The sequence below is a fragment of the Sphaeramia orbicularis genome, chromosome 19, assembly GCF_902148855.1.
Source record: "Sphaeramia orbicularis chromosome 19, fSphaOr1.1, whole genome shotgun sequence".
NCBI classification, from domain to species: Eukaryota; Metazoa; Chordata; class Actinopteri; order Kurtiformes; family Apogonidae; genus Sphaeramia; species Sphaeramia orbicularis.
Window position 1 is genome coordinate 22,995,624 of NC_043975.1, and position 24,386 is coordinate 23,020,009.

General features: G+C 35.8%; 1 protein-coding gene across 4 annotated transcripts in view; it reads left to right on the forward strand.

The window, feature by feature from the left end:
* Positions 1-24,386, forward strand: part of sdk2b (sidekick cell adhesion molecule 2b) — a 922,804-nt gene that overhangs the window by 832,202 nt on the left and 66,216 nt on the right. For all 4 annotated transcript variants that reach the window (XM_030121445.1, XM_030121446.1, XM_030121447.1 and 1 more), the window contains exons 22-31: positions 5,490-5,611; positions 5,771-5,880; positions 11,084-11,234; positions 12,381-12,618; positions 15,534-15,649; positions 15,839-16,028; positions 17,997-18,095; positions 19,545-19,739; positions 22,236-22,437; positions 23,687-23,790. In XM_030121445.1, coding sequence (XP_029977305.1) covers positions 5,490-5,611; positions 5,771-5,880; positions 11,084-11,234; positions 12,381-12,618; positions 15,534-15,649; positions 15,839-16,028; positions 17,997-18,095; positions 19,545-19,739; positions 22,236-22,437; positions 23,687-23,790 — 1,527 coding nt within the window. The remainder of the gene's footprint in view (positions 1-5,489; positions 5,612-5,770; positions 5,881-11,083; positions 11,235-12,380; positions 12,619-15,533; positions 15,650-15,838; positions 16,029-17,996; positions 18,096-19,544; positions 19,740-22,235; positions 22,438-23,686; positions 23,791-24,386) is intronic.

Genomic DNA, 24,386 nt, shown 5'->3' on the forward strand with positions numbered 1-24,386 from the left:
GTATATATAATTAAAATTGTAATAAATTAAAACTATACTCAAATATTTGACATAAAAGCAAATCTTTGCATAGGGTTTTTTCCCCTAAAAGTGCGGTAATCAAACACAGTTATCATGATAATTAGAATTTAAACGGTAATACTAACTGTCAGCAATTTTACCGCGGTTTATCGTTATACCGGTAATTGTTACATCCCTAATTTCAATGAGTGCCCTTTAAAGGGTTAATTAATCCCAGGTGTTACAGTCGCTCGATTCAAGTATAATAAAAAGTAGCAGGAAAGAAATGATCGATACAACAGAGAAAGAAAATATATCAATATATAAAGTTCTATCTATCTATCTATCTATCTATCTGTCTCTGTCTGTCTGTCTATCTGTCTATCTGTCTATCTACCTATCTATCATACATATTAAAATTCTCTATTACGACACAAAATTAGAACAATTTGTACAATATATATTTAATATCTAAATCTATATATTTCCTATATTTTCCACTTATATCGTCATGTTGTAAAGCTCACACATCTGACAAATCGACACTATGAATTTCTCGTCCCTCACTCTGAAACGACGGCAGCTTTTACTGAACCTTCCCTGCCTCCAGATTTATTGTTTTACATTGAACTTTGTGAGCACGCTCTATAACGTCTGTGGCGCCAGACACAATGAAAATGCACCCTAAGCACCCCAGCTGGAATAGAACCAAAAAAAAACAAAACCCCTCTAATATAACAATATACATCCCACATCAGAGAAATGATTACACCCATGTGACTATTAAGAACAATTAATGTTGTTTAATGATTTCATATTTGCAGAATTGTGTAATACAAATGCTTTTCCCACGTTAATTGCTGTGCTAGTGTTCAGAGTGTGTGCATCTGTGAAACCTGTGAAATGATAGGCTGTTTTTTTTTGTTGTTTTTGGGAGCAAACGTCTTAGTAATTACCGCTATTGTGTTTGTGAGAAGCAAATGCGTCTGTGCTTCAAACTGTACCCAAACAATCCAACCAAAAGCCGCCCCAATAATCAGTCACGCTAATGATTTTAGAGGTAGTTATTTGACTACATTATGTATAATCTGCATTTTGTTATGTTTTAATACTCCTGCATTTAAACGGTCCTGGAAAAAAAAAAAAATTGGCTTAGTGTTCCCATGGGAGTGATTATGAGGAAATTGGAGCACGGTCCACGCTCACGCAGGCCACAGTTTGACATTAATATACGCAGCTGTGATTTATGTAAAATATATTGAGTTGGGAACGACGATACATAATTCCAAAGTTTACGTTGAGGAAGCACGGGGGGAAAATATAAGGAGATGATTGTTATTATGAGACACATTCTCATATATGCACGTCTAGGCTCACGCAGATGCACAAACCTAGAAGAAAATGCCTCCTACTGTTCTTTGAATTCACCGTTTTCAGGTTCCCTCTCGGATTTCCAGGGAATAATCCCACTTATTGTTTACTCAGCCCAAGTGTAAACAGTGGGATATCAGATAGAATCGTATCTCCAGATAACGGCGGTGTAATTGACATTCACCGCGTCGTCTCCGCGTGTAAGCATCTTTTTTTTCCAAATCTAATCGACTTTTGCTTGTCTTAGCTAAAGTTGGGGGGAACACAAGGGAGAGAATTTTGTGAGATTGCTGATAAATCCTTTTCTTTGTGTGTGTGTGTGTGTGTGTGTAGTATCTGTACGGCCACTAGAGAGCACTGTAGTAGATGGATTTCCTCAAGTAAAGTCTGATGTGAGATCCAGACCAGTGTTGCATATGGAGTAGAAGGTCAGGTACCCGACCAAAAAATGACTTTGGTAGAAGTTCAAGTCAAAAACTGAAATGTTATCCAAGTTAAAGTCTTAAAGGAGTGATATTTTACTTTTTTAAATGGAATTCTGCATTTTAAAACATTTCCCTGTGGTCTACATAAACTGTAAATGCAATGCTTGGGTCTGAATTCTCCATTAATTCAACTCCACAGGTCCATTTCCAACCCTATTTCTGACTAATCACAACAGGAAGGTTGTTTAGAGCGCTGGCCCTTTAAATGCAAATGAACCACTTCACACCCTACCCCCTAGAACTGAACATTTTAGGTAATCAGCTTGAAGTTTGGGCATTTTCAGTATGGACTACAGTTGCTGCTGCTGCTGACTAACAGTTATGTCGTACTCGGAAAAGTGTTCTTCGGAAGTCTTGACCTTGTATGTGCAAATTTCGTGACGTAATTAGTTATAGACATAACAAATTAAGAAGGAATTAAAACAAGTTGTAGAAATCCACTTGATTTTTGCCAAAATAAATATAAAGATAGCTTTACAGCACCTGGAGGGTTCGAATTCAAACATTTTGAACTATTAGGGTCCGAATACACAAATAAATGGACCAAAGACTAATAAAAGTGGGTTTAGCAAAATATGACCCCTTTACAAGAGTGATATTTAGCTTTTTTAAATGGAATTCTGCATTTTAAAACATTTCCCTGTGGTCTACATAAACTGTAAATGCAATGCTTGGGTCTGAATTCTTCATTAATTCAACTCCACAGGTCCATTTTCAACCCTATTTCTGAGTAATGACACCAGAAAGGTTGTTTAGAGCGCTGGCCCTTTAAATGCACATGAGCCACTTCACGCCCCACCCCCAACAACTGAACATTTTGAGTAATCGGCTCAAAGTTTGGACATATTTTCAGTATGGACTACAACTGCTGCTGCTGACTAACAATTATGTCGTACTCGGAGAAATGTTCTTCGGAAGTTTTGACCTTATATGTGCAAATGTCATGACGTAACTACTTATAAAATGTAACAAATTAAGCAGGAATTAAAACAGGTTGTAGAAATCCACTTGATTTTTGCCAAAATGAAAATAAAGATAGCTTTGCAGCACCTGGAGGGTTCGAATTCAAACTTCATGAACTATTAGGGTCCAAATACACAAATAAATGGACCAAAGACTGATAAAAGTGGGTTTAGCAAAATATGACCCCTTTACAAGAGTGATATTTTGCTTTTTTAAATGGAATTATGCATTTTAAAACATTTCCCTGTGGTCTACATAAACTGTAAATGCTATGCTTGGGTCTGAATTCTTCATTAATTCAACTCCACAGGTCCATTTTCAACCCTATTTCTGAGTAATGACACCAGAAAGGTTGTTATGAGCGCTGGCCCTTTAAATGCAAATGAACCACTTCACGCCCCACCCCCTCCAGGTTGTTAACTGTGCTTTGTTGTTCGTTAATACAACCAACAACTGAACATTCTAGGCAATCCCCTCAAAGTTTGGACATATTTTCAGTTTTTACTACAACTGCTGCTGCTGACAAACAATTATATCGTACTCGGAGAAATGTTTGTCGGAAGTCTTGACCTTATGTAACCGGTGGTGTCGGACTCTGCGTTGTGTTCTTTTTTTTTTTTAAATGACGAGACCCGCACATGTATCCTTGGAGGCAGTCTCCGTTTATTGTTCTGACAAAAGTGACAAAACATAAAGACCTCCGGTCAGCGACCCCCGCAAAACACACTCCTCTCCCACAGAAATCCGGAACAAAAGGGAGGAGGCAAAGGCACGAAAACTCAGGTTATACATGCAGTGTCACACCATAAATTGCTCGCTGGGGAACAGACCAAACCCAAAAGTTCCACACACTGACCCGGAGGCCCACAATGTCAGGTACCAACCAAAAGAAATGAAAATAAAATGAACAGATTTTGTGTAATTATAACAATACACAATACAATACACGAACCCACATTGCTGCTAAGTAATTGACCCTGTTACACTTACATATGCAAATGTTGTGACGTAATTGGTTATAGACGTAACAAATTAAGCAGGAATTAAAACAGGTTGTAGAAATCCACTTGATTTTTGCCAAAATGAAAATAAAGATGGCTTTGCAGCACCTGGAGGGTTCGAATTCAAACTTTATCAACTATTAGGGTCCAAATACACAAATAAATGTACTAAAGACTAATAAAAGTGGGTTTAGCAAAATGTGACCCCTTTAAGTATATCAAGTAATCTACAATTAAATGTACTCAGTCAAACATATGACCCAAGGGCCAAAACTACCCCTCCAAAGGATTCAGTCCAGCTCAAGGGAAGACATTAACTGTCAAGGGTGTCTTTGAGTCTGGATAAGTTTCATTGATCATAAAGTTAAATGTTGTATATTTCAGTTCCAGATGCCTGTTACTAAATATTTATTGCATTTTAGATCCACTGCGATCTGTAAGTTGTAAAAGAGAAATGAGAAAATGGTAACCTGAGGCATAATATTGTTAAAAATTTACTTATTTTTCTGAAGAAATTTCAAGTTGTTCATGGTTGTTCAGGTTATTCATATTTTTTGTGAAAGGATAGTTTGTACATACTAAATTTAAACGTTTTTATAATGTAGTTTTCCTTTGTTTTTTTGCACTAACATGGGTTCAATCCAGCCCACGGGAGGAATTTTCAAAGAACAGTCGAGAGTGTCACTGAGATTTGACAAGTTGCATCGATTATAAAGTTAAATGCTAGATTTTTCAGTTCTACATGTCTGTTAATAAATGTTTTACGCCTTTTATTCTTTGTAGATGTTCATGGTTGTTCAGGTTATTCACATTTTTTGTGAAATGATAGTTTGCACACACTAAATTTGAACATTTTCATCATGTAATTTTACTTTTTTGGCACTAAATCAATTAGATAAATTTGGAGTTTTCTTTATTTAGAGATTATTATTCTATTATTTTACTGGTCCCGCCCTTTTGAGATCAACTTGAGCTGTACGTGGCCTCTGAATATAATGAGTTTCATTAGCATACTATTGTTAAAATTGCACTTTTTTTTTTTAACCCTTTCATGCATAAATTATGAGAACGTTAGAAAAATTTTTTTTTATTGAGTGTTTCTATTCCTCCTTAGGCAAAAAAAAAAAAAAACGGTCCTTTTTTTTCTCACGGAGTTACAAAAATATCCATGCATTTAATTTTTGAAGTAAAGAAATGTGTTTAAAACCCAATATCAGAAAGTGATATGAAAACAATAAAATAAAAACATTTTAATGCTGCTAATCTGACGTTTTCTCACGTTTTAACATATTCTAATGCTAGTTATTACTCACTTCATGGCGATAATATGCAAAACAAAAAAAACTTATTGTCTAACAAATAATAGATTTACATTCAAACATGTTAGTGCAGATCAGGTTTATCAAGAACAGCAAAGTTACAGTAATGGTATAAATTGCAGTGTATGGGATGATGCTTAAGCGTCCACTGTGTTGGCTGATATGGAACTAAAACAACAAAATCCATGAATATACAAGAGTACATCTGTAGAATAACTGTCCACTGGAGTGACCACTATGCATGAAAGGGTCAAAGAAATTTCAAGTTGTTTATGTTTGTTCAGGTCAAAAAACAAAACAAAACCAAACCTTCAACTCTTCAACTCTGTCCTTTTTCCACCTCCTTACAGAGCTTCCTGGTCCTCCTACAAACATAGCGATCTCCAACATCGGCCCACGCTCTGTCACCCTGCAGTTCAAGCCTGGATACGACGGCAAGACTTCCATTTCACGCTGGCAGGTGGAGGCCCAGGTAAAGTTTCACATCTAACCCACAACTTGGGGTGGGGGTGGGGTGTTGTCTTGTTTCAGAATAAACACGCTTGATCTCATGAATCCTTGAGCAATCCTTGTGTTTTGCTCACTCCTGTTTTATTTGTCTTGGTTTTTTTTGTCTCCGCTTTGGTCAAAGGTGGGTGTGATAGGAGAAAATGACGACTGGGTGATGGTCCACCAGGTGTCCAATGAACCCGAGGCTCGATCCTTAGAAGTACCGGGTCTGAACCCCTTCACCTTCTACAGGTACGGTTTAACATGACACCTATTACAGGGTGGGGAAGCAAAATTTACAATGAACATTTAGTTGTTTTTTCTCAGCAGGCACTACGTCAGTTGCTTTGAAACCAAACATATATTGATGTCATAATCATACCTAACACTATTATCCATACCTTTTCAGAAACTTTTGCCCATATGAGTAATCAGGAAAGCAAACGTCAAAGAGTGTGTGATTTGCTGAATGCACTCGTCACACCAAAGGAGATTTCAAAAATAGTTGGAGTGTCCATAAAGACTGTTTATAATGGCAAGAAGAGAATGACTATGAGCAAAACTATTACCAGAAAGTCTGGAAGATACTATGAAAAAAGAATGGGAGAAGTTGTCACCCGAATATTTGAGGAACACTTGCGCAAGTTTCAGGAAGCGTGTGAAGGCAGTTATTGAGAAAGAAGGAGGACACATAGAATAAAAACATTTTCTATTATGTACATTTTCTTGTGGCAAATAAATTCTCATGACTTTCAATAAACTAATTGGTCATACACTGTCTTTCAATCCCTGCCTCAAAATATTGTAAATTTTACTTCCCCACCCTGTAGACTAGAGCGCAAGTGGCAAACATGCGGCCCGGGGGCCAAAACTGGCCGCCAAGGGTTCCAATCCGGCCCCTGGGATGAATTTGTTAAATGCAAAAATTATAATGAAGATATTAACAATCAAGGATGTGAAAATCATTTTAGGTCAATTCAATCTGAAGTGTGTCAGACCAGTAAAATACTAACTGTTCTGTCCTCACTAGACGTATAGCTATCGAGCTCTGACAGACAGTGAACAGACGAGTCTTCATTTGACTGACACTTTTACTCATCATCTTTTTTGTAAAACTGTAACACAGACAGAATACAGCAATCAGTTCATTATAACAGTATCTTCTTTACATTGAACTAACAGTAGTTTACAGCCTTAATGAGAAACTTTACAAAACGTTAGTGTTAACTGGTATTTAAATTGCTTGTACTTTGAATATACAGGGTGACCCAAAAAAACGGGAATTTTTGAAGTGCGTATAGGCAGACATGAGCAAGTGGCAGCACTGCGAGACAGTGACCTTGAGCAAGTAAACACACCCCCATTTTAGTAACCACTGGCGGCTGTGCGAGAATTGTTCGGTAACCTTGTGATCTCAAGATTCGGTAACGTTCCCTGGCCCCCTAGATCGCCAGATTTGTCCGTTTGTGATGTTTTCTTGTGGGGCTATCTCAAGAGTAAAGTGTACACGACTGGACAAAGAACTCTGGATGAGTTAAAACAGAGAATTCAGGATGAAATTCACAGTATCCCAGCTGAGATGTTGCAGCGGTCAATGAGGAATCTCAACAGCAGATTTCAAGAATGCATTCGTACAGGAGGACGCCATCTACAGGAAGTAATTTTTAAAAAATGAAAATTCCATCATTGTTTCTTAAATGGCATGTTTTAAGGTTTCAATTACTATGAATAAAATATTTTTCTTCCATCACTCTTGGTTTTATTGGATTGTTAAAAATTTCCCGTTTTTTTGTGTCACCCTGTACTTGTAAATAAAGCAGTCCGAACTGCCTAATTAGCATATGAAAAGTCCACTAGCTTAATGCGAAACCGCTGCTGTATACTAACCTGCTGCTGTATGCTAGCCTGTATGCGAAACCGCTGCCGTATACTAACCTGCTGCTGTAAGCTAGCCTGTATGCGAAACCGCTGCCGTATACTAACCTGCTGCTGTAAGCTAGCCTGTATGCGAAACCGCTGCCGTTTACTAACCTGCTGCTGTAAGCTAGCCTGTATGCAAAACCGCTGCCATATACTAACCTGCTGCTGTATGCTAGCCTGTATGCGAAACCGCTGCCGTATACTAACCTGCTGCTGTATGGTAGCCTGTATGCTAAACCGCTGCCGTATACTAACCTGCTGCTGTATGCTAGCCTGTATGCGAAACCGCTGCCATATACTAACCTGCTGCTGTATGCTAGCCTGTATGCGAAACCGCTGCCGTATACTAACCTGCTGCTGTAAGCTAGCCTGTATGCGAAACCGCTGCCGTATACTAACCTTCTGCTGTAAGCTAGCCTGTATGCGAAACCGCTGCCGGTTGTTCATATTCGTTGGTGTTATGTTCAAGTACAGTTTGTAGATGTAAACATTTTCATTCCAGGAATTTGACTTTTTTCACTCAAAAACAGAGAGAAAACTTTGGAGTCGACATTATTCATCCGTTCTTATCCTATTATTTAGATTATTTTACTGGTCCGGCCCACTTTAGATCATATTAGGCTGAACTAAAATGAGTTTGACACCCCTGGACTAGAGGCTCCGTAGTGGCATGTGACTAAAGTGCATTACATGGAAATGAAAAGAAAAAAACAGAGGTAGTAAATATACCAAGATAAAAAGAAACTCCAACCGCAACAAATGACACTAGAGAGGAATACATCAAGAATAATGGGGAAAAAATAACATTATGAATACAGTGCACATTTCAAGGCAAAAAAGGCATGAAAATAAAAGAAGAAAAAAGTTTCTGTGAAAATTAGTTATTTTTTTTGCATCTGATCTCATTTTAAGACACACTATCTGTATCTTAATATGAAATTCCACTCAATATTAAGCCATATTTAACCTAAAAATATACTTTGCATAATACCACGGAACAGGAAAAGGATTGTTTTCTTTATTTTAAGAGTAATACAAACTCTATAACTTATAAATTTAAGAATATGACGTCTATACACATACACTGTTCCCATAAAGTTGGAATACTTTTATTTTTAGACACATTCCTCTTTTTTTTATTTTTTTTTTTATTAATACACATCAGTAATTACCTTTGACCTGATGCAGTGATCACATACTGAGTCCCAGTTTCACTTTATTTATCAAGAATAAATCCCATCGTTGCAATCATTTAATGAGAAAAAGTAAAAATATTTACCCCGACTCCATGTGCAATTGTATAGTTGTGTTTCTATTATTTGTAAGAAACACAACTTTTTAAACCCATAAAGACCACGGATGACAAAAACCCTCTACTAATGTAAACTGTTTAATACCTATTGATCCACTAATCCTATCAATACATGTAAATAATTGGTGTAAAATACAGTTTGTCGTTTTTTCACGGTCATCAGATATGACCCATTTGGATGTTCAGAGCCTCCGTAGTTACCATGGAAACACCGTCATCTTCTACAACATTGATTCACCAGTGGAGTTTGACAAAATGACAGTGGATGGAGAAATTTTTTTTGACATTCCGTAAATGATAGATTTTGCAACAAAAAAAAAGGAACTTTTTCTTCAGTTTTCTCTGTTTTGATATAAAAACTTTTGAATTTACTCTGAGCTTTTATGAACATCTACACAATTATTAAGTTAAATATAGGAAAATACATGGTTTATACTAAAAAAAACCTCAAAATAAAGAGGATAATATTACAATAATTGGTGATAAATCACTTAAGAAAAGTTGAATATAGAGAAAAATTCATTTGGGAAGTGACACAAAAGTACCACCGGGTCTTTATGGGTTAATTGTTCAAACTTTCAATGGACTTTAACCCATAAAGACCCAGGGCTACATTTGTTTCAGTTTCAAAATGAATATTTTCTCTCTATATCACCATTTTGAAGTGAATTATCACCTATTTATTATTATATTATCCTCTATTTCTCTTCCTTTGTTTGCCTTTTTTTCAGTGAAAATCCGGTATTTTGCTACATTTAATTCACTGGTTATGTAGATGTTCATAAAAGCTCAGATTAAAGTTGAAGGTTATTATATCAGAAATAGAGAAAACTGAAGAAAAAGTGACTTTTTCAGCAAATATATCAATATTTGAACATAAACCCAGTGTGTCCATCCACTGTCATTGATCCAACTCCATGGGTTTTACTGGTGAATCAATGTTGTAGAAGATGACAGTGTTTCCATGGTAACTACGGAGTCTCTGAACGTCCAAATGGGTCATATCTGATGACCATGAAAAGATGAAGAACTGTATTTTACACCAATTATTTACACGTATTGATAGGATTAGTGGATCAACAGGAATTAATCATTTTATATCAGTAGATGATATTGGTCACCGGTGGCTGTTTGGGTCTTTATGAGTTAATAAATCTTCTCATATCCATACACAACACAGACGTTTATTACGGTGATTAAATTATTTATATATATGTTTTTTTCATAATGAATGTATTCTTAGTTTCCCCAGTATGCAGCAGTAAACTGATAGCTACTGTAAAAACTGAAATCGGGTGCTTGCACATCAGATAAGGTGTATTTCTGCCTCCATATCGCTGCTCGTTTCAGCTTATCCCTGGAGTCTTATTATATTCAGAGTTTTACAGTGATCTGGATACAAGCTTATTATGATCAGAGTCGTTTTATTTGTTATTTTAACAGTGTGTGTGTGTGTGTTTTATCTCAGTGCTTTATGCTTGTTTCCATAATCAGATTCTAGATAACTAATTAACATTTCACGAAGCTCCTGTATCCCTGAAGACTCACGCCAGTTACACTCACACAGTTCTTCTCATCACCAGCGTCTGACACACGCAACTTTACATTTCACAGACATTACACCCTCTAGTTGGGTTAAACGTGACATTTTTACATGTTCTGTACAAATAAGGCCTATACTAGGTGCATGTAGATTACAGGTGTCAAACATGCGGCCCGGGGGCTAAAACCGGTCCGCTAAAGGGTCCGATGCGGCCCGTGGGATGAATTTGTAAAATGCAAAAATTACACTGAAGTTATTAACGATCAATGATGTTAAAATCATTTTAGGTCAATTCAATCTAAAGTGGGTCAGACCAGTAAAATACTATCATAATAACCTAGAAATAAAGTAAACCACAAATTTCTCTCTTTGTTTTAGTGTAAAAAAAGCTAAAATTACACAAGTGTTTACATTTACAGACAAACCTTTTACAAAAAAATGTGAACAACCTGAAATGTCTTAAGAGAAGTAGGTGAAATTTGACCAACATTTTGCCTTTTACTAAATGTTTTGTGTATTTGTAGACCCAATGTGATCTGTAAGCTGTGATGCACGTGTGTGAATGATAAACTACGGCATAATATTCTTAAAATTGCACTTATTTTTCTTAAGAATTTTCAGGTTGACAATAACGTTGAATTTAATTTAATCAAATCTAATTTTAAACTCCACACCTCCAGGTTCCGTATGCGGCAGGTGAATATAGTCGGTACCAGTCCTCCGAGCCAGCCCTCCAGAAAGATCCAGACCCTGCCGGCTCCTCCGGACATGGCCCCGGCAAACATCACCCTGCGCACAGCCAGCGAAACCAGCCTCTGGTTACGATGGATGGTAAATGGAAATCTGCACTAACTATAACTAACATCAACCTGTAATAGAAACCAACTTCCACAAAAAGATTGGGTGTTTTGTAAAATGCAAATAAAAACAGAGTATAACGCCATAATTTATTCACAACAGAGCATCTTAACCCACCAGTATCCGGGTGCGCCTTTTAGGCACACTTTGCACTTCCTGTTAAAAAACTTCAAATTATTTTTCACAATTTAAATAAGGTTAGAATTCAAAAGTTGTTCATTTGTGCATGATCTTTAAAATTCTGGCCACCAATTACAATGTGCACATTGTAAACAAAAGAAAATTACCAGACTAGCATCTGTCTCCTAAGTGTGCCTAAAACGCACTATTTTTTCCATTTGATATGTATGATTAGGGCTGACCTTGATTTACTAAAATAAAATCAAATTACAGCAGAAAAATAAATCAATATATAATATTTAATAGTTTGATTTATAGGTGTGCATTTTACGCACACTTGGTGACAGATGCTAGTATTTTTAAACATTTGACCTAGCGCCAAAAATAATAATGCAAATTAACCAATGTTGGAGTTAATCATTGACATGTGCCAGGATGAAAAAATTAAATATGTGATCCACTTTTTATGTAGTATATTGAAAAAAAATAATTTTTGTGTTTTTTGCATCCAAAAAAAATGGTTTGTTTACATTACAAACACGGCATTTAAAGGGTTAAAAAATGTGACAATTATTGAGTATTTGGTATTTTTATTTACAGCTCAAGTTGATGAAATAGAAAAAAGTGTAAAAGAATTAAAAACAAACTGTATGAAAATTTTTTGACATTATTCCACAAGTGTGCCAAAAAGGCACACTTGGTGCTTAGGAAGGGCCTTGGTGGATGGGGTACCGGAGGGTTAAACATAGAATTTGAAAAGTTACAATACACATTTGTTTTGATTATATTCCTTTTTACAAATACCATTGTGCAAGAAAACAGAAAAATATTTAACATTTTCTCAAATAAGTGCCTTTGTCAGATAGGAAGTTTTGTTCTTTATCCATCAGTGTAAACTTCTTCCATCCTATGAACTTGATTTGCTTTCCAGAACATGCAGTTCAAAGAAAAACCCCTCCGTGTCATAACTTTTTTACCCTTTGTGCTGCCTCTCCTCAGCCTTTACCAGAGTGGGAGTACAACGCAAATCCAGATCTGGTCGGGTACAGGGTACAGTACTCCCGTGCGGGTTCTCAGGGTCGGGCGCTGACCCACGTCATCGCTGACCGTCTGGAGAGAGAGTTCACTATCGAAGATCTGGAGGAGTGGACGGAGTACGAGGTCCGAGTCCAGGCCATCAACGGCATCGGGACGGGACCGTGGAGTCAGCCGGTCCGAGGCAGGACCAGGGAATCTGGTGAGTCTGCACTTTAGCAAAAACCACATACGTCCAAGGTGTTACAAACCTAAAATAGTCACACACAAATTGTTGAATTATTGCCGTAACCATATTTTCCACATATTTAATAAAAATCCTTATTACTTTTCGAACATATTGGTGAATTTAACCCAAAAAGACCCAAATATCCACCAGTGAACAAAAGCATCGACTACTGATCCATAATCCATGTAAATAATTGGTGTAAAATAGTTTGTCGTCTTTTCGTGGTCATCAGATTTGACCCATTTGGACATTCAGAGGCTCCGTAGTTACCATGGAAACACCGTCATCTTCTACAACATTGATTCACCAGTATAATCAATGACAGTAGATGGACACACTGGGTTTACATTCAGTTGTTAATATCTTTACTTGAAAACTTAAAAACTCACTTTTACTTCAGTTTTCTCTGTTTTAATAGCCTTTAAATTTACTCTGAAATTTAACGAACATCTACACGATCAGTGAATTAAATATAAGAAAATATATGATTTACACTGAAAAAAGTCTAAACCCCCACCCGATCACCACCAAAATGTAATCATTTGTTCCTTGCGCCAGTATCGACATTTCCTGAAAATGTCATCCAAATCCCTCCATAACTGTTTGAGTTATCTTGCTAACAGACAAACCGACAGTCAGGCAGACAAACCCTGATGAAAACATAACCTCCGCCGTTCCTTATCGGAGGTAAAAATTCAGAAAAAATTGAAATTTTGACTATGTTTCCCAAAATGTAATGACATCCATTCTGGGTCACTGGCAATCTATAAGTATAAATTCAACCAATAGTTTTGCTGATAGTGTTAACAAACAAACAAAGAAACAAACCATATCCTGAGGTAAAAAAGAGGATGATATAAAAATAAATGGTGACAAATCACTTAATAAAACTTAAATAGAGAGAACAATTCCTTTGGGAACTACTACAAAAGTACCTCTGGGTTAATTCAACAAGACGAGTGTCCTACAACCACTGTCAAACTGCATGTTTTGTTTTTTTTTTCTTCTTTTGTGAACCAATGTTGCAGATGATGGTGTAAAAGATATGTGATGCAGCTGAAATGCTGAGTAACTCCATTTTACCTGAACTATTTCACTATATTGATAGGATTAGTGGTTAAAATGTTTTAGATCAGTAGGTGCTTTTGGGTTTTTGAGGGTAGATTGAACATTAATTCACCAGTAAAACCCGTGAACTAACCCACACAACTGATAGATTTGACTGAAAAAGTGACTTTTTCTTCAGTTTTCTGTGTTTGGTATAATAACCTTGAAATGAAATCTCAGCATGATGATTCAAGTATATCACAGGTGTCAAACATGCGGCCTGGGGGCCAAATCTAGCCCGCCAGAGGTTCCATTCCGGCTTTTCAGGATGAAAAGTGCAAAAATTAACCTCAACAGTCCAGGTTGTCAAAATCATTTTGGTTCAGCTTCCACATACAGACGAATTGTGATCTCAAGTAAAAATAACAACACAATAACCCATAAATAATGACAATTACAAATTTTCTTCGTGGAAAATTATGTAAAAAAAAAATTAAGTGAAAAAAACCCACAAAACAACACTGTGAAAATATTTACATTTACAAAACTATTGTTTCACAATAAAATGCAAATAAATATATAAATAAAAACAAAGATGTACAACCTGAAATTTACAATTTTAACAATATTCTGCCTGTTACTAAATGTTTTGTGCATTTATGGATCCACTGTGATCTGTAGCTGTGTTAATAATAAGAGATGTAATATTGTAGAAATTGTTCAAATTTTAGTTCCAAACTCCAAAATTTTAACAATATTCTGCCTGTTACCAAATGTTTATGTAACACTGTGTGTAATGTACATGTATAAATAATAAGATGAGGAATAATATTGTTAAAATTGCACAAATTTTTCAAATGAAATTTCTGTTTTTTCAGGTTACTCACATCTTTTTTTTGTAAAATGTAAATATTTTCATAATTTAATCGGGGGGTTTTTTGTACTAAAACAAAAAGAAAAACTTGGATTTGTCATTATTTGTAGATTATTAAGTCATTATTTTACTGGTCTGGCCCGCTTGAGATCAAATTGGGTTAAATACGGCCCCTGAACCAACATGAGTTTGACACTTCTGAAGTATATGATCAGTAAATTAAATATAAGAAAATACTTGATTTTCACTGAAAAAATGCAAAATAAAGAGGATCATATGACCATAAATGGTGATAAATCACTTAAGTAAAGGTTAAATAGAGAGAAAATTTCATTTAGGAACTGACACAAAAGCAGAACTGGGTCTTTATGGGTTAAATGATCAGTCATATCATTTACACTCGGGCATATGTTTAATTCATGAGTTATCAGACCTTCTCCGATTTCTTACTGGACTCTTCCAACAGCCCTATATATTTTTTTTTTCCTTCCTTTTACCCTTGTGTGTACCTTCACATGGCTCAGCCGCAGACTTTGGGTCGTAAGGAATGGAAGGAGTGAAAAGAGTCTGAGGAAATTGGGAACACATGGACTCAAATGTGGAATTCCTCTGCTCTTTTTTTTCCACTCACTCCAGCAAATTCTTCCTAACCAGTGCATTATGTCCAGGGATGAGTGCCAAGGAAGAGAAAAGGCCTATTCTTGAATCATTTCTTAACGGGTAACACAGCAGAACCGGAGGGTATAGCAGGATGTTAAAGGCTTATGCAGGCTAACAATAGCAGTTTTCCCAGATTGCATTGTTGTTGTTCACCTATGCCCTCTCAGCAAATACTGCGCTGTAGGTACGCGCGTACACAAATACACACGGGAACCATGAAAAATTAATTTTCGAATATATAGCAAACAGTTGACTCCAGCAAATTCAAACATAATATCCTCACCTCTGTACTTTCTTTGTTTATCAGTCCCTTCCTGTGGACCCACCAACGTGTCTTCCTTCGCTACAACCTCCAGCAGCATCCTGGTGCGCTGGTTTGAAGTCCCAGAACCGGACAGAAACGGACTCATTCTAGGCTATAAGGTCTGTTTGAGTCTTTTATGTTTTATTCAGTGTTTATTCACTGACTAGTTGAAGACCTCTAATTAGGTTTGTTTTTTGTTTTTTTTTCCCAGACATGGCAGTTATTTATAGGCTGTGTAAAAAGAAAAACTGGATCCAACTTTGTGTTTCTACCCAGACTAATTTTCTTCCGACTTGTCACGTTATCAGGTCGCGTACAAAGAGAAGGACTCGGACAGTCCCGTCCACTTTTGGACAGTGGAGGGGAACGCCACCCACAGTGTACAGCTCACCGGTCTGGGGAAATATGTACTCTACGAGATCCAAGTACTAGCGTTTACGCGGATCGGAGATGGACGGCCCAGTTCTCCGCCGATCCTCGAGAGGACTTTGGATGATGGTAAGGACATGAGCATAAGCTATAGGGCACACTTAGAAATACTCTGAAATTCAACATTTCAACTTTAGTGTGCTATTGGAGGACATAACAAGAAAGTTTTTTTATTGTTATGTAGAAAATCAAGGTCAGTGAAGTTACCATATTTGGTTCCTGACTTGCAAGTGTCAAAAAAAAAATAAATAAATAAATAATGGATGTTCTGCCTATAAATGTCTGAAATATTTGTCACATTCTGATAGTGAGAAGAGCATTTTTTTATCATGATAATATTTAACATATATTGGAATTGTAACTCCCAGAAGATTTAGATGTAATATGTCCCAATTTTTGTTGTCTGTATTGTGTATATTTCAACATCATTACCACAGTCATGTCATCTTAAAAGCATTGGAAAAGGAAATCTATATAAGGTTAAGTGGGCAAATGACGCTAATAATGTTGGTGAAAACACCCCCTATGATCTCATGCTAAGTTGTGGAATCGTTAGACAAGGGTCGTCTTTCTATTTTTGTAGTTGAAATGACATATTTAATTTGTATTACATGTTGCATCATGTACTTGTAAACCAAAAGGTCAGTGCAGGAAAGTCATTTAGTTAATATGGTCGACAATGCCAGGATTAACCCTTTATAGGCCACGCGTTGAAATACTCTGAACAAGAATGTATTTCCAATGTTCTTTATTGTTACGTAGAAAATTAAGGTCAGTGAAGTTGCCATATTTGGTTCCTTACTTGCAAGTGGCAAAAAAAAAATATAATAATAGATGTTCTACCTATAAATGTCGGAAATATTTGTCACGTTCTGATTATAAATTATCATTTTAAACCACAAGTACACATATGGTTTCTTCAGCTCTCACTCAGGATGAAAAATCATACTTAAAACTTAGTGACAAGAACATTTTTATCATGATAATATTTCAAATATATAGAAATTGGAAGTCCCAGAAGATTTAAATGTAATATGTCCCAATTTTTTTGTCTGTATTGTGTATATTTCAATGTATTTCCAATGTTTTTTATTGTTATGTAGAAAATCAAGGACAGTGAAGTTACCATATTTGGTTCCTTACCTGCATATAGGGCATGCATTGAAATACTCTGAAATTCCAAATTTCAACTTTAGTATGTCATTGGACATCGTCATCTACCTCCTTGTCGGTTGCTGTGACAACAGTCCCCTTCTCTAGCCATAAAACATTTGAGCAACACTTGCTAAAAGTAAACACATGCAATAAAACAACTGTTATAAGGTCATAAACGGACAAAAATCACTCATATTCACTATTTACAGCTTCGGAATATCTATAAAATCTCTGTGAATCCCTGTATAGTTGATAAAAACCAACATGCTTCTGGACCTCACCTGAGGCACGGGATTGGCCCCATATTTAATGTTTGAAATGACCAAAAATAGTCACTTGCCCGACAAAGGATTAACCCTTTAAAGTTCACTCGGTTCATAGAAATACTCTGAAATTCAAAATTGTAACCTTAGTGTGTTATTGGAAAACATAACAAGACTTTATTACTTTTGTAAAATTTTTCCAAACTTTTTATTGCTATGTAGAAAATCACGGTTAATGAAGTTACCATATTTGGTTCCTTACCCACAAGTGGCAAAAACATTATATATAAAAAAAATACAAGAAAAACACATGTAAGGTGAAAAGAACATCACTTTTAGAACATTAGATCAACATCAGTGCTGATCCAGAACCCTGTCCACATCCACATTAACCCTTTAAACATCATTCCTTACATTAGTACCATTACTTCATGGTACCTGACAAAGCAGGTACACTCACTGTGGACCTTACAGACCCCGTAGACCACATTAGACCTGAGATTGTTGACTCACTGTCCTCACTGGAACTGTTAATGTCACTGTCTTGTAATGTATGTGGAAATGACCAAAAATAGTCACTTGCCTGATAAAGGATTAATGCATTTTTGATTTCCTGCAGTGCCGGGACCGCCAGTGGGTATCCTGTTTCCGGAAGTGCGGACCACTTCAGTCCGGCTTATATGGCAGTCCCCATCCCAGCCCAATGGAATTATACTGGGTAAACAACACTCAGAGGATGTGACAGAAGAAAAAATGTTAAACTACATCTAGAAATATCTAAACTTTGTCTGTGAACTTTAGAAAAGGACTGTACTCAAAAGGTTTACTTACATGACTTTAGTGCAGGTTTCAGCACAAACATGTCGTATATCATGATCGGCAACGAGGGGCTAGAAATATTAGCCGAGCTCCTCATGTTTTTCAGAAAGGGATGTAATACTGGCTTTTCTTGTTATTTAAGCGTGAGTATTTTTTTCAGTCAAACATACGGCCCTCGGGTTAGTTTCAATATTTAGCGCATTTTAGATCCTCTGTGATCTTTAAGTTGTAATGCACATGTGAAAATGATAACCCGAGGCGTAATATTGTTAAAAATGTACTTATTTTTCTTAAGAAATTTCAGGTTGTTTGTGATTGTTCAGGTTATTCACATTTTTTGTGAAAGGATAGTTTATATACACTAAATTTAAATGTTTTTATACTGTAATTTTCCTTTTTTTTGCACTAAAATGGGTTCAATCCAGCCCACAGAAGTGAAAAACATTATACAGAACAGTCAAGGGTGTCACTGAGACTTGACAAGTTACATCGATTATAAAGTTAAATACTGTCTTTTTCAGTTCTACATGTCTGTTAATAAATGTTTTGAGCATTTTATTCTTTGTAGATGTTCATGGTTGTTCAGGTTATTCACATTTTTTGTGAAAGAATAGTTTGTAAAGTCTAAATTTAAACATTTTCATAATGTAATTTTACTTTTTTTGCACTAAATCCATGAGATACATTTGGAGTGGTCATTATTTAGAGATTATTATGCTATTATTTTAATCATCCAGCCCACTTGAGATCAACTTAGGCTGTATGTGGCCTCTGAATATGAGTTTCATGGTCTAATTGACATGTTGTTGCTGTCTGGTGGAAACCTCTTATGTCCAATACAGTTATTTTCAAGGAAACTGGAAAAATGATGTGTATTCTGAATGAATGAATGGAGTTAAAAGATGCAGTCACAAGCTGTTTTCAACACTTTTCATTGGTTAAATATTTTAAAAACCGTCAGACTGAACAATAGAATTGTTTTATGACCCAAAAAGAAAAGATCAAAAATGGACTTACGAGGTTTCCACCCAACAGTGGTGATTTAGCTGATGGAGAAACATTTCACCAGGTGTGTGTTGTTTGCTTGTAGTATGTATTCTTAATCCTAGAAAAACCAACACAAACAGCAAAAAACATAGAATAGAATAGAATAGAATAGAATACAATACAATACAATACAATACAATAGATCAGCAGCAAAAACACTTAGTGCAAAAAGGACTGTATAAAAATATCACAAAATATTAAAGAAAAAACAAACAAACATGTTCTTCAGCCCATGTTTAACTGAAAACCAAGCTTTCTACGATCGTTCCAGTAACACTGTCTGTCTCCGACTGTTCTCCAGCCTACCAGATCACATACCACCTTAACTCCACCAATAGCAACACCGCTACAGTGGACGTACTGAACCCCAGCGCTCGCCAGTACACGGTGACCAGCCTCAAGCCGGAGTCGGCCTACGTGTTCCGCATCACGGCGCAGACGCGAAAAGGCTGGGGCGAGGCAGCCGAGGCGCTTGTGGTCACCACCGAGAAAAGAGGTAATGAAGCCTGTGCATAAACCTAATGTGTAGTTATTAGATTGTGTTTATGGAAGATGAAACGCAGGAATAAAAGGAGCAAAATCACTACGTTTAACCCGTAAAGACCCAAACATCCACCGTCTACCAAAAGCATCCACTAATCCTATCAATACGTCTAAATAATTAGTGTAAATACAGTTTGTTATCTTTTCATGGTCATCAGCTATGACCCATTTGGACGTTCAGAGGTTCTGTATTTACCATGGAAACACCGTCGTCTTCTACAACAGCGATTCACCAGTAAATCCCATAGACTTTGACAAATGACAGCGGATGTGCACTTGGTTCATGTTAAATAATAAATAAAATGAACAAAAATGAATAAAGAAATGTACAAACTAATAAAAATAACATGAAGAAAAAGGCAAATAATTGACGACAATTAAGTAAAAAAAAAAAAGAATGAAATAAACAAGAAAATTAACAAAAACAGCCAGAGTAATCAACATCTTGAACAAAATTAACACAAAAAAAAGAGCAAAAGTAATGAGCAACAGGAACAAAATAAACCACAAACTGAATGAGATTGGAAAAAAAAAGAAAAAATATGTAGTTTGATAAATGACAGAGGATGTAGACACTTGTTTTGTTAAATAATACATAAAATGAACAAAATTTAATTAAAAAAAATTTATAAACTAATAAATAAGATGAAAAAATACGCAAATAATTTACTAAAATTTTGTAAAAAAAAAAAAAAAAAAAAAAGAATATGATAAGCAAGAAAATTAACGAAAACAGCCAAAGTAATCAAACTGAACAAAATGTATAAAAAAAGAACAAAAATATTGAGCAACAGAAGCAAAATAAACCACTAACTGAATGAAATTGAAAAAAACAACAGCAAAAAAAACCATGTAGACTGATAAATGACAGTGGATGGAAACACTTGGTTTATGTTAAATAATAAATAAAATGAACAAAAATAAATTAAAAAGTGTGCAAACTAATAAAAAACATAAATAAGCAAACATTTGACTGAAATTAACTAAAAAATAAAATAAGCAAGAGAATGAACAAAAACTGCCAATGTAATACGAAACTGAACAAACTGAATAAAAAAAAAAAAAAAAACATATAATGAGCAACAGGAACAAAATAAGCCACAAACTGAATGAAATTTAAAATAAATAAATGAATAAAACATTTAGTTTGATAAATCACAGTGGATATAGATGCTTGGTTTATGTTAAATAATAAATCAAATGAACAAAAATGAATTTAAAAATGTACAAACTAATAAATAAAATGAAAAAAAAAGCAAATAATTGACTAAAATGAAGTACAAAAAAATAACATGAGGAAGAAAATGAACAAAAACAGCCAAAGTAATCAACAAATTGAACAAATTGAATAAAAAAAGAACAAAAACCAAATAAACCACAAATTGAATGAAATTTGAGGAAAAAAAACAAAAAAAACATGTAGTTTGATAAATGACAGTGGATGTAGACACTTGGTTTGTGTTCAGTCGATGACAGATTTGTTGAAAAAGTCACATTCTCTGTTTTTTTTAATATAACTTCTACACGATCAGTAAATTATATGTAGGAAAATACCTGATTTACGCTGAAAAACCGTAAAATACACAAGATAAATATCACAATAAATGGGGATAAATCACTTAAGGAAGGTTAAATACAGAGAAAAATTCCGGTGGGAATTGCCATAAAAGTCACACTGGGCCTTTATGGGTTAAAGTTGTTGATTTGAGGCTGCGATCGTACGGTTACAGCGTTATTCGTGTTGCTCTGTCGGAGAGGAAACAGTTGTGTCGACACAGAGCGGACTCAGGTGTGTGATCGCAGTAATAATACGACTTGAGGAGAGCGGTGCGGAGCCTTCATTGCACTTAGTTCATTTCCAGTTAACAATCCAGGAAGCAGATGTGTTTTCTAAAGGAGTGTTTTGGCCCTGTGGGTGTTTAGAAGCAACACTCTGATGATGTTGTGAGAACGAATCAATCCATCTGCTTCCCTGAAGGCGTGTTGGGGATTGTTTATTCTGCAACTTTCATTTCTCAGCTATTTTTCCTTCATTTAATTCAGAGTAGTGCGCTTCTTTCTTTCTTTCTTTTTTTTTTTTTTATATACATATATTTTTTTTTTATCTGTGAAACACAACCCTTGCAAATATCATAAGTCAGGGGTGGAAGGTTTCTAGTTTATTTTTTGCTTATGTTTTTTGAATACCCATCTGGTCCAATCTACACGTAAAAGGTTTTCAACAAAACCACTGTATTTTTTCTCTCGTTTTCTTTTTTTGCGCCTTGCCTTGTTTTTATTCTCTTTTCAATATCCATTTCTCTACGCATCGCCTCAATCTTTTGATCTCGCCGTATCCTGTCGGCCTCGTTTTCGTTTCTCTCTTATCCAACCTCCGCCGTTACCGCATGCCTCTGTCTCTTTTTTTTTTTTTTTACACCCTCTCTTGTGTTTTCTCTCTCGACTCCAGCTCACCCCCAGCCCACCAGCCGTCCCACGGTGCCTCAGAAGGACGTCCAAGCCAGGCAGGTGTTGCTGTCGTGGGAGCCCGGCAGCGACGGCCTATCGCCTGTGCGTTACTACACGGTGCAGCTCCGAGAACTTCCCGAAAGCAACTGGAGCGTCCATTCGGCCTCCGTCAACCACGAGGCCACTTCATACATAGTATCGAGGTACTTTTAACCCCGCCTCCGGTTGGTGCTTGTGTTGAAATGCTGTTTTCCAGACCATTAACACGCTGGTGAAGTGGATAGTAGGGGTGTAAGAAAATATCGGTTCTGCGATATATCACGATATTTCATTTCACAATACTGTATCGATATTAAAAAGTACTGTATCAGTATTTTTCGGTATTTATTCAAACGCAGATATTGTGGAAGTTCGTTTGTCTTTTTTGTTTTTCTTTTTTGTTTATATGGGGTGGCCATGGCTCAGATGGTAGAGCGGGTTGTCCAATAACACTGGTCAACAACAAATTTATTGTTTAAGTTTTTTTTGAGCTGATTTAGGATCATTTTGGTGTGCTGAATCCAAAAATCACATTAATTTTGCTCAATCAGGTCAACTTTCTGAACTATGCTACATATTGGCTTTTTAACATTTTTGCTCACATTTATGGGCATTTTCACATCATATGATACAAAATTCTTTCATATTTCTTGCAATAAACAAGTTCTGAAGATTTTACTTTTGCCAATTTATGATTAATGTTTTTTTTTTAATATTACAGGTGAATGAAATGGTTTCGACTAGAAGATCTTGCAAAAATAAGCCTGACGTATTCTGCTACATCTGCGGTGAATACACCATTGTACCTAACAGGAATCCTGTTAGAAAATGATTTTTTTTCTCTTAAAACCTATTTTGGGTGAGAACTATATAAAAAAAATCAACTGATAAAGTCACAAAAATGTAATCAATTTTGTGAGAAGATCAAATTTTTCAAAATCAAATTAGCAAAAAAACCTGACCTGATTGAGAAAAACAGATGTCATTTTTGGATTTAGCGGTGAAAAATGGTCCTAATTTAGATGAAAAAACCTAGACAACTTGCAAAATACTTTTTTTTTTGGATAAAGAGCAAACACCCTGAGCAAGTAATCTGTAATGTATTACAGTTTGGAAGTAACTTGCACAACACTAGTAACTAAAGTCTTAAGGGTAAAACATCCTCAAATACAAAGACGAATAAAAGAACAATGTATTCTTCAGATCATTGCAGCGTGCCATATGAAAATGTCCTTGTCATTAACCTCTGGATTTGTTCAAAAGAGTGCCTCGCAGCCGGCTTTAAAAGCTTACCCTCTTCACAATAAGATGATATTTCTCTTTTGATGTCTGCCGCTTAAAAGGTTTCAGATTCCTCTACGGTAGTTCATCATCAAGATTGATTGAGCTTCTCCTGTGCTTCCATCCCTTAAGGCTGAAGCCCTTCACATCGTACCAGTTCAGAGTCAAAGCTACCAACGACATCGGAGACAGCGAGTACAGCGAGGAAAGTGAAGCCATCACAACTCTACAGGATGGTAAGTGTGATGACATTTATGCATTTGTGGTGTCTTACAGTAGTCGGTAGAAAAGCAGTAAAGCACTGTGGTTCATATAGAGTTAAGTCAGTCCTGTATATTTAACTCATAAAGACCCAGTGCTACTTTTATAGCATCGCTCACATTCCTTTTTCTCTCTTTCTTAAGTGATTCATCACCGTTTATTATAATATTATCCTCTGTATTTTGCATGTTGCAGTAAAAATCAGGTATTTTACTATATTTGATTTGATCTTGTAGATGTTCAGAAAAGCTCAGATTAACCCATAAAAACCCAAACAGCAACTGGTGACCAAAACCATCTACTGATCTAAAATATTAAATAACTTCAGATCCAATGATCCTATCAATACATGTAAATAATCAGTGTAAAATACAGTTTGTCATCTTTTCACGGTCATCACATATGACCCATTTGGACGTTCAGAGGCTCCGTAGTTACCGTGAAAAAGCGGTCTTCTTCGACAACATTGATTCACCTTATTTTTTTCTTTTTGGCTTTTAATTCAGTTTGAAGGTTTGGCTTTTATTGCCTTAAATATAAGGATTTTTATTGTTTTTATTCATTCTTTTAT